This window comes from Hippopotamus amphibius, chromosome 8, assembly GCF_030028045.1.
Source record: "Hippopotamus amphibius kiboko isolate mHipAmp2 chromosome 8, mHipAmp2.hap2, whole genome shotgun sequence".
NCBI lineage: Eukaryota > Metazoa > Chordata > Mammalia > Artiodactyla > Hippopotamidae > Hippopotamus > Hippopotamus amphibius.
In genome coordinates, this window is record NC_080193.1 from 105192497 (window position 1) to 105209177 (window position 16681).

A 16681-nucleotide genomic window follows, 5' to 3' on the forward strand; every position below is an offset into this window, starting at 1 on the left:
TGGCTTGGAGACACTATAGAGAACGATCCCACGGTGTCCACACTGCATGCCATGTCTTTCTCCAAACCTGCATACTGTCAATCCAGCGGGGCGGGGGGACAGACAGCTCAGGACATCCACAGGTAGAACATAGTGGTTTGGGATTCTAGGGTGAGTGAGGAAAGAAAGAAAAAAAAATCCTCTTTAGACCAGATCAGCTGGCCATGCTCAGGAATCCAAGGGTTGCGGCAGACTTTTCCTTTTGTCCTGTGGCCCTGGGTTCTGAAAAGGCTGCCCAGCCTTCTCTCATTACACACCAGAGCAAATGCTCTGTAGTCTTTTGGATCAAGTAGATTCAAACGTTTTAGGGTTATCCTAACCCCAAGAAGTATACATACCTTTATATTGTCCTTCATTTGTCTCTGAAACTGATGGCAAATCATTTAATTAAAACGAGCACGGCAGAATACATAAAACCATAATATGAGTTTAAGAAAATGAAAACAGCACTTCAAAGGCATTCTGAAGCCTAGTTTTATGAAATGAAATTTTGTTTCATTTCCACTGATTTCCTAGGTGAAATTAGGTGACTGTCTGGGTAGCATAATGATGCTAATGGTGGGAAGCCATACATTCTCGAATGACATACATAAAGCTTTAATAAAGAATGAGAGCGACTCAGGGGAGTGCATTAAATTGAGTAATAATTTATTATTTAGAGACCTCTACCCATTTACTCATTTCTTCTGGAAGAATTGGCTCTTCCTCCAAGGTGTACTGTTTTCAGAAAGAAAAAGGTAACCGTGTGTGTGTGTGTTCTGCATGCTTGTGTTGCAGTTAGGTGATCGCCTGAGTTTGGCGCCCAGAGTAGCCATCCTACCTGTGAACTGTCTCGGCTACTGTGCGGGGAAAGTACAGGGTTGACAGGACTCTGCATGTCCTATAGGAATGCACTGCAATTATTTCCAATCACAATTAACCTGATTAGAATAATGGACAGGAAGTGTCCCTCTGTAGCTAATGCAGTTTGGCATCAGCTGACTAAAATCCTTTGATAATTTCTGCACAGATGGCTGGGCTGAATGCAGCACTTTTTAAATTATTATTTTCATGGTCTCTTGGTAGGCCAAAACCTCGACACCGACAACAGACCTCCCCATTAAGGTGGACGGCGCCAACGTCAACATCACAGCTGCCATTTATGACGAGATCCAACAGGAGATGAAAAGGGCCAAGGTGTCTCAAGCCCTGTTTGCCAAAGTGGCTGCAAATAAAAGTCAGGTGAGTGGTTTTTAAAAGAGCAAAAGCGAAGGCTGGAATTAGACCGTTCTCCTCCTCCCACCAATAAAAATACATCTGTTCCTATAATAATAATAACAATAATAATCCCTAGGGACTCTGTCACATTCTGCCTTTTGCTCTACGGTTTGCTTTTATTCCCATCAGAGTTCAAAATAGAGACTAAGTCAAAACCAGATTTTTTTTCTTTTAAAGAATTTCTTTTCAAAAAGAATCAGGCATGAATGATTTCTCTCCTCATTCTGAATACTGCTGTGTATCCTTTTTTCTTTCTTTTTGGTATTTGAGCAAAACTTAGTGTGTTCAAAATAGCATCTTCCTGAGACCAGGTTTTAGCCAGGTCTCATCACCTCTCTTATTCCCACAGGGGGAGTGAATGACTATGTTATAATAACTGCTTTTCCCCAGCCCCAGAGACACCTTGCGATGTCAGGTGTTTCTTTTATGTATAGAATACAGTTGTTTTTCCAGGAGAAAACACATATCAGGGATTGCACAGTGAGTGTTAAAATCTTTAACAGAAAAACATAGAAGCTTATCCAGTACAATTTTTTCAGAGTGCTGGGATGGTGGGGAATGGAATACTCCAGGGAAAACGGTAGACAGATGCTTAGGTTTTTTATTTCTGAAAGCAGCAACAGTTGATGGGATCTACTATCTGTTTCAATTCCTTTAAAGGGACAACTGCCGCCCTATCCCAGAATGGGTTAGGTTGAGGTGCCTACTTATTTATCCCTGGGTTTAGCAATTACCCAAATGCGGGGTGGAGGAAACATAAGTTAGTTAAAGCTTAATTTTGAGAGTCCTTTGATTCTGAGCTTGATTTCCTCTGTGGCCTTGCATGACAAATGTTTTCATCCCTACATATGTAAATGGTAAAATGGTCCATCATCTCCCTAACAAATCTTCTGTCCTGTGCTATAAAGAAAGGAAGTTACTGAATGTTGTATTAAGCAAGGTGGTTTTTAATGAAAATTAAGTTTTAAAATGATAGTTAAATACTATATTTATCCTAATTATATGGTTTTGGGAATAGCTTTTTTTAACCTGTAGTTTTATAGTAACCTAAGTTATTTTTCAAATGTTAATAAAGGGAGAGCAGTAGAATATCCAGCAATTTCAAAGAGGATTGAAATATTTTGTTTCCTTTTCAATTTTGATGTAATAATTTTTGCAGATTATTCTTTCTCTCATCAATGAAATCATTGAAATACAGGTTGCTAAGATATAATGTCCAACCATAGTATGAAATACATGAAAAGAAAATACCATAGAGCCTTCTTAAACTGTTAAATGCATAAAATCCCATGTACCACATGGCAAAATATAATGAGAGTTGGAGCTGTTAAACGAATAAAGCTGTTAAATGCATAATGCCACTTGGCAAAACTACTGTGCATTTAATGGTTTTCCACTGTGTAATAAAGGACATATGTGGTAAATGTGCAGTAAGTATAAAGCTACACAATTGATTTTGCAAACCTGCCCCTTAGTCACAATTTGATGTAAATATCAAAGTTTCACTCAATCCTTCTTTTATAAGCAGCTTTCAAGAAAAACTGAAGGCCACAGTCTGAGAACTTGATTCAAAATGCTTGTAATCTTCCTGTTGACTTGGCAGTATTGCTTCTGGAAATAGTGATGCCTCCAGCCTCCCCAAGTAATTCAGGTGGCTGCTTGAAAACTGTTTGCCTGTTGGCACAAACTTAGCTGTCCAAATTTTTATTGCCTCCTGAAGAACGCAGTAGCCCTGTTTTTGTAGAATTTGGAGGAAAACATAGCTCTAGGAATTAATATGCTAAAGAATAAGATTGAGCCTAAATGGGGATAAGATGTTTTGTTTTTCTTTTTTCCTTTGGGACAATGATTTCATTTTCATTTATGAATAGGGAACTTTATTTGTAAATACCTGACTAGGTTTGCAAATCAGGTGTTAAGTTTTTTTAAAATGGCACTGCCAAACAAAATGAACTTAACTGATAGCTTCAAAGGCAATTTAACATAAGATATTCACTCTGCTTTGTAAGTACTACTAAAAGCATACCTAGTGAAATCAATCTCATGATGTGGTACCTTGCACATGTATTTGGTGCGTACCCATAAGGGGGGTGTGTGTATGTATGTATGGAGTGACTGAGAAGGTAGATGAATAGCAAGGGCACTCCATTCTCTTGGGCATGAAGTTAGGAGAACCTTTAACACGAACTCTTGTGAACTGGAGTGGGTTTGCAGCCTGAAAGGCCCAGTTCAAACCCTCCCCTTCCATTTGAAATGTCCTTTAAAATAGAAAGGAATCCTCCATTAAATCTCATTCACTCCTTGGTGTGAATTGCTGTCACCATATTAAGAATAATACCTAACACTGCTGTGTGTTAGGTAAACTTTCAATAAAGGGTAGGAAAAAGGGAGGAAATTTTTACAGATTAAAGGTGGTGGGCCAGGATGGTCCTTGAGGACTGTAAGTGTTTAAGGAACAGACACAGTTGGAGGAGGGGTTCAGAAAAGGAGCTCAAAGAGTGGCAAATATTTGCAGTTTTGTCTGTTGACCTGTTGGTGAAAATAATATTCCTGGAAAGTGTGTGTTTCCTAGTGTGTGGGCTACATCAGGGCACAATTGTAGGGTCGACGACCACCAGTTCCTTTAATTGGGCTCCAGCTCCTTTGTCATAGCCAGGCCAGTCCATCATCTGATGCCATTGAGTGTCTTCTATCTGACCTTCGCCCCTTTCTTCCTGGGATAGGAGTCAAAGAAAGAAAAGCAGAGGAAAAAAATACGAGGGAAACGTGTGCTTATGCACATTCACCTTTTACTTGTGCTTCATTTTCAGTTTGGGATCAGTTTTAGGTGGGGGTGTGTGTGTGTGTGTTCTGAAGACTCTCTTCCTTTTCTTTCTGCAGAATATTCAGATTATCAGTCTTCATGGGGTAGGATGTACTGTGGTTCATGGTTGTTCTCTGTGAACTAGGAGTGTGGGTCCTCAGTAGGAGCCATAGTGTAGAGGCATATGACATTTTCCACACACCTTCAGTAAGGCTCTTACATACAAAGGGCCACCAGGGAATGAGCACCACAGCACGCAGCCTAAGCAGCTACAGGAACTCCTTGTCCCTTGTAGCTTCTTGTAATCCCCCTATCCCTCTTATTCAAATTCTGTAGGGTTACTTTCCCCCTTCCTCCCCAACTGCAGCTTATCACATGTGATCTGGGAAATGGAAGTCCAGCAGGGAGCAAACACAGTGACCGTGGGCACCCCCACTGCAGTCCTCCGGGGCTGGCCATGTGCTTTGTGATGGCATCTTCAGCCACTTTCTTTCCTTTGACATCAGTTGCCCCTTTCCCCAAACATTAACTCACTGTTTCTCTCCTATCCTACCCTCTTCTCTTTTTTATATTGCTTACAGTATTCAGCTCATGGAATGCTGAGGATGATCTGAGGTTGGTTTTCTTTTGAAAGGAGAGTGAAACTTTGTTATTTGTATACCCAAAGACCCAACTCTACATATGTGACTGTCTTTTCCTACTAGATTTGGGTGAAAATAGCGTAGGTACAGGAATGGGAAGGAGCTTATTTTAATCCCTGTTCCACCTTGCCCCCATTAAAAAAATAAAAACAAACAAAAATGTTAGATGGGCAATGGGTTTGCTTTCTTTTTTCTTTTCTTTCTTTCTTCCTTTCATTCTTTTTATTTTGGCAGGGTTGGGGGATGGGTCTTGCTTTCTATATTAGTAAGGTAGAGAGAAGCTGAGATAACGCAAAAAAAGGAGAAATAAACAAGCTGTTTGTAAAAGCTCAGTTGGTGGTAATGAAAGGGCCAATCCTGGAGTCTGCTGGGATAAAAGAAAGGGAGTGTTCTGGGAATAAATGGACCCAGAGGGGTCTCTGATGAGATGACATCGGTAGGATGCCCTCATCTCCACCAACATTTAAAGACCCCTGCCAGGACTTCCTAGGTGGCGCAGTGGTAAAGAATCCGCCTGCCAATGCAGGGGACACGGGTTCGAGCCCTGCCCTGGGAAGATTCCACATGCCACGGAGCAACTAGGCCCGTGCGCCACAACTCTTGAGCCTGTGCTCTAGAGCCCGTGAGCCACAACTACTGAGCCCATGTGCTGCAACTATTGAAGCTCACACGCCTAGGGCCCGTGCTCCACAAGAGAAGCCACTACAATGAGAAGCCTGCACACCACAATGAAGAGTGGCCCCTGCTTGCAGCAACTAGAGAAAGCCCGTGTGCAGCAACAAAGACCCAATGCAGCCAATAAATAAATTAAGTAAATAAATTAATTTAAAAAAACCAAAACAATAAAGACCCCTGCCAATCCTGGAGTTCTCATCCCTGCCACACACACCTTCCCAGGCCCCCAAGCTGCAGGAGCTACCACTAGGATCAGGAGTGGGGAAGTCTTCACTCCTACTGCAGAATAGGGAGGGAGGCACAATTGTGATCCCATTGCAGCTGGGGAAAAGGAGTTTCTGGCCTTCGATATACAATTCTGAAATCATTTCCTCCATAGAAGTTGTGTTGTTCATGGCGATTGGGTTTTAGTATGCTCTGTGCTGTATGTGCGTTAGGATTAAATAGATTTTGTGTACTGACTGGCCTTTATTCCTTGTCACTGTTTCACCAAAAAAAAAAAAAAAAAAACCATGTTCTCACCTGCTGACTTAACAAATTATAATCCTAAATAGAAGGCTACTTTAAGCTTTAGATGTAGATCACAAATTCAGATTTTATGGACATTCTTCTTTATTATAAAATATCTCCTTATAGATGATCTAATTTGCTTAACAGGCTAAATGATTTAAAATATACAGTTCTCCATGGCAGATCCTTTTAAAAGTGAAAATAAAGACAGACAACTTTACATAAAGAAAGATCGTTGGTATATTATTTGGTTTGTTTCCTCCCTTTCAGTGCTCTTTGCTATTGGAGTTTATGTCACAGTTAGTGTGTGTGCTGACATATTTTCTTCATTCAATCATGGGTTACCATATTAATCTTTGCTTTTGTGTCTCTTCTTAAAAATGTCCCAGGCATAAGTTAGTTGTACTTATTTCCTTTTTAAGGAAATAACTTCTATTTTATGATTACTTAAGTAATAACCTCCTCGTTTTATTTTTAATTCTCAAAGGCATTTCTTTTCTTCTTTAAGGTTATTTATTTTGAGTAGGTAGCATATGTTCATTGTACCAGCTTCAAAAGGAATGAAAGATTATACAGTGAATAGTTTTCCTCCATCTCTTACTGCCTTAGCTATCCTCATAGGCAGCCTCTGCTAACATTTCTCCTCTATCTTTGGAAATACGAATTCATATACTTTCTTTGTCCCTATGAACAAATGACTAACATACTTTACATATGTTCTGCACCTTGATTTTTTTCCTCATAAATCTTAAAAGATCTTCCCAAATCAGCACACATAGCCCCCTTATTCTTTTAAGCTGCTGTATAGCATTCGATGGAATGGATGTGCCACAATTTATTTGACCCTCTTCCTTTGGTGGATATGTAAATTGCTTCCAATCCTTTCATGTTAAAAGTAATGGTGTTTACATTCCAGCTGATGAGGTTGCTGCCCCTATACCCTCAGGTAAGGCATTTTAAATAACTCAGCTGACTACAGTTTTGGCCAATATAAGACACTTATAATAAACAAAAATAAAACAAAACGAAACCCTGAACAACCGGAACCTCCCGCGTCTCCCTCTCTGACAGGGTGGGCCCCGCAAGTGGCGCTGGTCACGCTGGTGCTGAGCCAGCGGTCCGGCTCCCCTGCGCGTGCAGCGGCGGCATCCGGGGAGGGAACCACACCGCCGCCGCCCTGCTGCGCTCCTCCCTGGGGCCCACCTCCGGTCTGCGGCCTGCGAGCCCCCGTGCTGCAAAGCCACGTGCCCTTGCGGGGCTTCAGGAAGTGACCTCCCAGCCCTGAACATCACCTGTATGCCCCCTCCTCATTTTAAAAAATGAAGAAGATGAAGAAAAGTGTGAAGGCAAACACATGAATCACCCATAATTCCACCATCCAGAGATTATGGATTAATCTATTAGCCTTTTAGAGTCTTCTGATGTGCAAGTGTGGGTTTGCACAGGTGTGTAAGACCAGTTAAAACTACAAGTTTTCCTCTTAACTTATACTGTAGTAAGATAAGTTAAAACTATAAAGCCATCTTTTCATGAGGGAGAGTAAATTTATGAATTATAAAGTATCTTAGTCTCATTATTTAGTTTCTTAGTCTTTAGAAAATATTGCACAAGGATCAGCTTTGCCACTTTGCACAGAAAGTGGTTTGACAGTTACCTTATTTATTAGGTTCCCTTTATGCAGATGGCTTTGTTGGGGCTACGATTGCTCGGGCCGTTGAAGTAAATGTTTGACTACCCCAAGCTCTGGTATAGAGAGTGGCAGGAAAAACTGGCCATGTGATGCCCCGTGTAGAATGAGTTGGTGGTCTCAGTCTCACTCCCAGTGCTTTAGCTTTTGTCATCTTGTCTTCAGTGTGTAAGGCAGACCAAAATGAGGCATGTGGCCTTGCCTGAGTAGCTGTCCCTTCCTGCTGGGCAGGTTTCTTTGGAGCACATTTTGACAATCTATCAAAAAGCAGTTTCTACTCTTGTCAACTGGGGCATATATACCACGGTGCCAGGGCTGTCCACCAAATTCAAATGAAAAAAATAAATATATATTTACATTGCAATTACCTTTTGAAAAAAAATTATTATACCTAGTAGTGAAGAAATTCGGCTTCTCAGTATTCTCAAATGCCAAACTAAGTGGGCAGTCAGTACAATGATGCCTAAGCATCAGGTTGAACCTTTCACTTTCTTCCTTTTTCTCTCAGCATAATTCAAAGGATTAGATTCTTTTGAGAAATGATCAACAGAAGTTCCCTCAAGATTTCAGTTTTTCCATCAACCCTATAGTGAGGAATTGGGTTCTTTTTACCACTCCCACAATTAATTATGTAAATGTTTCATGCCCTAAAACTAGCCTTTGTGGGAGCCCTTAGATATCAATGAAGGTTAATTACAGAGTGCATATGCAGTTCATAAAATGTCAGATACTTTTATCCATTGCTAAAGTTTCTGTACTGGTTTTAAGCACATCTTTATGTGCTGCAGAAACCTGCGAGTTACATTATCTTGCCTGTTCATGACATGCACCTTTAGAAACTTGCATGTGACTTTGAAGCAAATCAACTTGATGTATTAAAAGCCATGTTTCTGAACTCTGCCAGCCCTCTCTCAAAGATGACATTGAGTTAAACCATGGTTCTTACAGTTAGAGAACGTTGGTGCCTGTGAATGATTCCTACTGTCTTGTAGAAACCATTTCATCATCTTCCTTTCACAGGGCCAAGACTACGGTTAGGCACGCCAGGTCTTAGGGTGCAAAATTCAAGGAGGCACACACTTTGAGAGTCACATTCCTTCTATTTTGCACAGTAGTTGCTTGCTTGCCCCACTCTAGTCCCAGCCCTGATCTTTCAAACAAGTCTTATTCCTGGTTTTCTGCTGTGTCCGCTCCTCCACCCCCAACCCCCTGCACTTATAAGTTCTTGAGGCAGTGTGCATGATATATATAGTCTTACATCATAGATAGGCTGGAATTTGGACCCACAGTCAGGGACAGGAAATATTTTGGTTGTTTTCTCCTTGATGTTTTAGTCTAGTACATTTTGCTATTAATATCTTCCTAATATTTAAGTGGAAAAGACTCATTCATTCTTTTTGACAGGTATGGGTGCTTTTTCCAGGTGCATGTGCATGTTCCCATGTGTGTGTATGTGAATGTGTGCACATACTTAAAGTCATACCAAATCTCTGTACTATTATACAGCTATGTATATCCCATATTTCTATGGTAAGGAAGACAACAAGATTTTACAAAATCCCCTCTTGACTTGAGCCCTTTATAACAGAGGTTAAGGAGTTGTTCAGAAATAAGATTTTCATTACTTTCAATTACAGATTCAGTCTTTACAAACACATCCGTAGAAATGTGAGACACATGCCCAGAGACAGCTGAAAATTAGTCCCCGTGAAAATACAGTTTAGAACTTAGTGTACAATTTTGAGAAATAAAAAAAAAGCAGATCATTTTTACTTATTACATTCAAGGTGTAAAATAATTAACCTTGAACTGTAACCGAATGTTCAGCATAAATCTTTTTCCAGCTTTAGATGACCTCCTCGTCAGGGATTCATTGAAGCCCTTGACAGGTCTCCCTTGCAGTTTAGCCTTTTATCCATTTCAGTTTTCTTGATTAGGTTATCTTGAATCATTAGGGGGTTTATTTATTTTAATAGACACTTATTGGATTCATGAAAAGAGAATTCGGTGACTAAGAAACAAGAGCTGAATATTATCTGGCTCATTTCACACTTGAGAAGAGTCTCAACCAGCTGAAGAGAAATTCTTTCACAGTTACAAAAGTTTGTTTGGGGACTTTATGTGCTTCCATTTAGAAAGCGAACTGTCTGTGGTTAATAATATGAATTTTCTTTTGAGACGCTCAGAAAACATTTCCTTTTGGTTACATATGCTGACATTTTCTGTATTGAAGATGTGGGTGAGTAAATGGCCTTTTACATTTCTGTTGCAAGAAGCCTTGAGTCATTCTCCTGAAGAACTGTTCATTTGCCGACTTATTCATTCATTGGAGTTCCTAGATGGGCGAAGGGGGTGGGGGCTTCTTTCTCTTTGTAGATTGAGTTCACTCGTCAGCTCTGTGCTAGGTACATCAGGGGAGCAGTAACGACTGTGACAGGGCTTGCCTTCAAGGGGAGTACAACCTTACTTAATGGGAACAAGCTTATTTACTGTATCTCTTTTTGGAAATCACAGCAGGCTGTGAACTTGCATTTGTTTCTTAGCAAGTCCTGGTTTGTATTTGTTCTGAAATATTATAAAAACTAGGATATTTCTCACAAACACAGAAGTTAATTTTTTTAAAGGAAAAAAATATAGGAACAGGGAGACATTGGAGTTATTTCCTTTGTCCTGGGGTAGGAAAACGAGTAACTTAGTATACAGTGAAATTTCAGTACCACGGACAGGAACCCCACTCTTTCCATCTCCTTCCCCTCCCCCATCACTTAAACCTAAGGCTTGGAGCTAGGATTCAAACCCATATATGATGGGCTCCAAATTCAAACACTGGGCTGTAGTACTGTTCTGACCTTCCTGTTCATTTGAATATTCTCAGCATTTGGTATGTAGTTTGGAGAGTACGTCACTCATTTATTCTCTACTTGAAATTTTTAAACCTTTCAATATTTTTATGTGTAATAGATCTTGTCCTTCTTCATTCATTTTCAATGTGAGAGAGCTTTAAAAATTCTCATTTCAACAACAACAGCATACACACACATACATGAAAATGGTTGAAGTGATGAGAATAGATTTTATACAATGATTGATACAGTTTGATGCTTATGATATATGTCATTGTTTTAAGAATGAAAACTTCTGGAAGATGAAGCTTATGAAGTATGTAACTTACCACTAGCAGGTCATTGAGGGCCCTGATTAATATCCAGCAACATGATTTCACTATGAAAAAATAGGCTAGGGTAAGTGGTGTTCTTGACTTTATCATAGTCTTTTCTCCAAGGACTTCTTGTTAAAAAAAGAAGGAAGGAAGGAAGAGAGAGAGGGGGTTAGGGAGGGAGGGAAGAAAGAAGGAAGGGAAAGGAAAGAAGAAAGAAAAGAATTCTTTGTCATAGCAGTTAAAAAGCCTTCAGTGACTCCCATGGCCCATAGGATTAAGACGAAATTTCTTTACATAGCATTCTGTATAATCTGACCACCACCTCCATTTCTAGACTGTGCTTTAGCCACATGAAGTTGCTTCTGATTCCTCGAATGTGATAATTTTATAAGCCCCTTCATTTACTGATAATATTATCTCTGCTTGGAATGTGATTCCAGTCACTTTCTCTGCCCACCTGGTGAAATTCATCTTTATCTTTCAAGGCCCACCTTATGAGTCCTGTTCTCTGTGATCACATTTTCCCTGAACTTGGTGGTCAGAATTACTTACTTCCCTATTGGTGATCTCAATTAACCTTTTAAGTAAAAAGCATAGCACACAGTAGATGTGTACTCAAAACAAGCTTATAAGCTAAATAAATGTTCTGAGAGACCTGTTACTGTTTGCATTTATATAATGGGGTAGATTGGATCACCCTATTTTCTTTATCATATTCATGCATTAGAGATGGATTAAAAAAACGCTCAGAATGTTGACAGGGTTGCTTTTGAAAATTAGTGCTCCACTCCAACACTAACTCTTTTAATATGAGGCCATAAAACATTCATCTGGGCTAATTTCTGTACACTCTAATAATTTCAATTCAATCTATGGAGCATTTTTTGAGCATCTATTATGCGCAAGAAACTATACCCTGCTCTGAAAATGCTAAAATGAGTAAGAAATCAACCCTTTCCCTCCACCCTTGTTAAGAAGCTGTTCTGATAGGGGTGCAGGTGTGCCCAGCGGTAACAGTAATCATCATCAAATTGTGAAAAGGTGTAAGCAATATGCTTTTGAATCATGTAGGAGTGAGTAATCAGTTCTTACAAGAGATCAGGTAAGACCGTGTCAGATGAGCCTTGAAGTACAACTTCTCATAGAGGGGGTAGAGGGTTGAGTGAGTTTTTCCAGAAAAGGGAGTAACATCAGCGAAAGCATGAAGATGCAAGTATACCAGGCCTGTTCAGGGACTGTGAGTAATTCACAGTGGCCGCAGCACAGGGTCCAGGGGAAATTGATGGGAGATGAGACTGTGAAGGAAAAACAGGAGTAGATTGTGCTTCTTATTGTTACCTCTCCTAATGCTCTTGAATTGTGAACTAGAGGTGTCTCATTTAAGTAAATCCTTAATAAAACTATCAATTTACTAAAAGATAAACCAAGGGGGTAGTATTCATCTTTCAAAAAGAGAAAATGATACGTTTCTTTAAGTAGTAAGGATTCCTAATACATTTACAACATTATTTGCTTTGTAAATTTAGATTGACATACAACTTTTTAGAAGCATGTGGATTGTAAACAAACTATATCTTGACTGGTGTGAGTGTCACCTCACCTGCATAGTTGGGAAAAGGTGGTCAGAGTTGTTTTTTCTACTGAGGGAAATATATTTGTTTAAAAGGCTGATGAGGTGACTAAAATGAGATGTTAATAGGTATTATTTGCTTATGCCCTGAATGCTTGGGAACTCTTTAACCATTGATCACAAGGATGTAGCCTTTGAACTTATATTCTTTCCCTGGGTTCAGATTTTGAAGGTAAAAGTGTTTTAATCATAAATTCCTTGGCATCATTATACTTAAGTTCCATGTACATTTTCCTATGTAAGTTCCAGGTATTATCTGTATTTTTTTTTTTGACTTTTTGTTTTGAATACATTTTAGACAGAGATTTTGCAAAATAATGTTTTCCATATATTTCTCATTTAGCTTCCCCTAGTGTAACACCTATATCACCACAGTGCAATAATCGAAACCAGGAAATTAGCATTGTTTTAATACTGTTAACTAAACTAAGAACTTTATTTTAATTTCACTAATATTTTTATTAATATTATACTAAATATTAATAGTATTTCCACTAATGTCCATTTTTTTTGTGCCAGGATTCCAGCCAGGAACCACATTGCATTTAGTTATTTATCCTTAGTTTTCTGCAGTCTGTGACCATTCCCCACTCTTTCCTTTCTTTTTTTTTTTTCCTTTTTTAATGACCTTGCCACTTTTTAAAGAGTACTGGTTGGTTATTTCATTGAAATTCTCTCAACTAGGGTTTATCATGATTGGACTGAGGTTATGCATTTGGGGCAAGACTGCCTCAGATACTATGTTGTATCCTTTGCAGTGAATCATATCACAGAGTTCATGGTTGCAGATAAGTCATCACTGGTGATGTTGACCTTGATGACTTTGACCAAGGTGGTTTTATTCTTTGTACTTTGACCCTGATGGCTAATCATTATCTGTTGTTTCTGACAAATAACAAGGTAATAGATCATGGAGTGTGGAGCTGGAAGAGAACTTAGAGGCTGTCTTTTGTAAACCCCCCTTTTATAGTTAAGCTTCCAGAAGATCCAAGAGAGTGACCACTTATCCAAAGGTCACCCAATAATTTAATGTCTGAACAGAAACTTAGCAGTTTGGTCTCCAAATTGAATATTCTGTGCTTCCTAGCTGTGCTCAGGCACATGTAACTCAGCCTCAGTTTCCCCACGCTAAAAAAGATAAGCTGACTGTATGAATATTCAGCCAACCTTTGGTCAAAGCTTACAACCAGACTAAAAGAGAAATCACAGCTAGGTATATACTCCACAGTTCCTGGTGACCGCTCACAAGGCTGGCCAAGGCTGGAAATCAGATGAACTTCTGTATCAGCATCTCCAAAATGAAAATAATTCTCCTGGAATGCTCCACATAACACATAGGGAACAACAACAAAAAACCTACTTGAGATTTTTAACAGAAAAAGGAGATTTGTTTATTAATAATTCATGAGTTCCCATTGAACATGCACGACAGAAACAGTGCTATTCAATAGAGAATACTGTCATCTGTCACTGTTTTATTTGACATTTACACTTTTTTTTTTTTTTTGCCTGATACTGCAAAACTTTCTTGGATGGCATGCAAAAATTATATAAATGAAAAAATTCCCAATGTGGGGGCTCTTTATCTCTTCTGTGGTGGGTTCACTCACAGTTACATACGTGTGTGTTCAGGCAATAGCGTGGCACTTTCTGGCACATTCATTAGCTACCAAGCAAGCTAATAAGAGACCCTATTGAGAAAACAGAGATAAGCATCCCACATGGGCTGGTGGAAGGATCATGTGAATAAAAAGATGGAGGGCGAGATGGGAAGTGAGGTGGAAGAATAGATTTCCGGAAGATGAGCAAGTGAGTCAGAGCGAGGAGAAAGCGAATCATGGCTGCCGTGAAGAAAACTGACAAAAATACATTGCTGTTTCAGATGCAGGATAAATATTTATAGATGGCATCCGAGGAGCTCCACTCGTAGGGAATACTGGCATTTTGTAGAAGAGCACGTTAGAGTTAGGAGTACCTTGCAGTTTTGTGTGACTGTGAGGCTCCTGACAATGTTTCTGCTCTGTAGGTTAGTTATTATTTATAAAAATCACAGAACCAGCTGATACATTCATAAGCTAATTATTGAAGCAGCTGGGTACACATGGTGCAATATGTCCAAGGCTGTGAAGTATCACAGATTTCTTGGGGCCTGCTGTGGTGGGGGTGCGCTGTTGAAGGCTCCATCCCTTAATCTGATCAGCCAAGCAAACACTTTGCGGGGAAACTAGATGAATAACCCTCTAAATACCATGAATGTGCTTCATCTTCAAAACTGGGTTCCCTGAAACATGCTATTAGCTCAGCTCCATCAGGGATTTGAGGAAGTTCTCTGGTGCCCTAAGAGCAGGGTCTTGTTGGCTACCTCCCTGTGCCAGAAATTAATTTGGTTTGCTTATGTCTGCACACATGATCACACTTGTGTCTAATCTGCTCCCTAATAGCTTCAAGGTCAGGACCTTGCATGTCAGTGGGCAAATTGAGCACTACACTTCTTAAAGACTGATGGCAGACAGCACACAGTCCATAAACGAGGCCTGTAGTTTGTTCTAAGTGATTGTAATGAGTGCAGATTATAACAGCGCATATAAATCAAATGCAGCAATGAATGTTGTGCGAGACATTCCGAGTATCATAAGTGGAGATACCACTCAGCTGTCACCTGTCTCCTTTCAAGCTGTGGCTTCCCACAATGCAATTCACTCCTCATGCGGATCAGCAGGTGCTGTCCTCCTTAAGGTCTGGGTATCTTAGAACTTCATCTTTTAACAGATGTAGGTTTTTGTTTTTATTTTCTGTTAAACGATTGGTCTCCATGCTGTAGCCTCCCCTGGGAGATGTTAAACATACCTGTTTGAAACATTTGAAAGAGTTCAGTCCTACATTCAGATCTGTGAAAAGACAGAGAAATAGGAGCTTATTTTTTCCACAGATGGTTTATTTTCCATTTCATGAATTCTTTGCTTTGTACAGAGAAACCCTTGAGGAAACACTTTGGGACTAGGAGATTTTTTTAAATATAATTTATTTTCTGATAGGGATAAAAAATTTCATCATCTTCAATTTTCATATATGTTGCACCTTGAGAATCAACTATTACTTGTCTCTCAATTGAGTTGGAAAAAAATATCTATGAAAATACTTGGAAAAACATTTCCAAGCAAATGATTAGATATCTTGTTTTCATTCTTCCTAACCCTCTAACTCTCCCCAGCTCCCAGTTTATTGCAAGAAAAGATCAGGTCTGCGCAAATGTGGCCTCTCACTTGTAAAAACAAGGCAGTGTTGTGTTACAGATTAGTTTATAAATCCCCAGTGGCTTCACAGTTCAGTGCCTACAGCTGCTGCAGATGGGCCTGGGTTTTTGTCTCTTCGCGGTGCTGCAGCCGGCAGTTGAAGGAGAAAATGGAATGATCAGGTTATTAACATGGAGGCCGCGAGGAAGAGGCTGCACAATGAGAACAGCTGGTGTTGCTGTCTTGGCTGATGCAGCGGAGATAATCAAATCTTGCCTTTTTTTGGGTAAAGGCAGAAGACAGTGGAGAGTTAGACAAACAACAGCTTATGATATTATAAGGGGTTTTTATAATGCGTGTCAGGAACTTTCATTGGCTTACAAGTTGTGATATAGAATTTGTTGAGGTTTGGGGTTTATTTTTTACAAAGTCATTTGTGTTTACTTATGCACCTTTTTAGAAAAATTGTTACTCTTGCAGGAGGTGTGATGTGGGACAGTTCTTGTTTTTAAAATTAGCGACGTAGCTTGGAAATGATGGGTTAGAAAGCTATTGGGTAAAATATTTTGACATGAGTCAGTGAGCGATGTTGACAGCATCCTCTGTATTATTTTCATATAATCCATCATTATTTGCATTACATTTTCTTTCTCGTGCAGTTGCGAGCAAGAGAACATCCGGATGCCAGAGTTGGGAGGCAGACATTTGCAGGTGTGACCCATCCAACTGCCTACCTTCCTGCAGGTGTGGCTGAGGTGGGAAGGTGATGGTTAAGAGGGCCTCGAGCCCAGGGCATTCAGAGATTGAGCAGATACACACTTTTTTTCATTCTAGCTAAGGCTGTTATGGTGGCGTTATTGATAATTATGAGACTATTTCCTTCCTAGAGAACTCAATGCTACTTGTACTTAGGTATCTTTTCTTCTTTAGAATTTGCCATTTTGTAATAATATTTGTTCATCTTCACTTTTTTCTTGGAATGGAGTACTATCCAAATGGGTAATTTTTAAAAATTGTAGCTGACCAACATGAATTACTTTTTCTGA

The 16681-nt window shown here is 39.6% G+C and overlaps 1 protein-coding gene across 1 annotated transcript in view; it reads left to right on the top strand.

Moving 5' to 3' along the window:
- Window positions 1-16681, top strand: part of SATB2 (SATB homeobox 2) — a 181366-nt gene that overhangs the window by 130402 nt on the left and 34283 nt on the right. The window contains exon 9 of the mRNA XM_057745861.1: window positions 1105-1260. Within this exon, the coding sequence (XP_057601844.1) occupies window positions 1105-1260 (156 nt within the window). The remainder of the gene's footprint in view (window positions 1-1104; window positions 1261-16681) is intronic.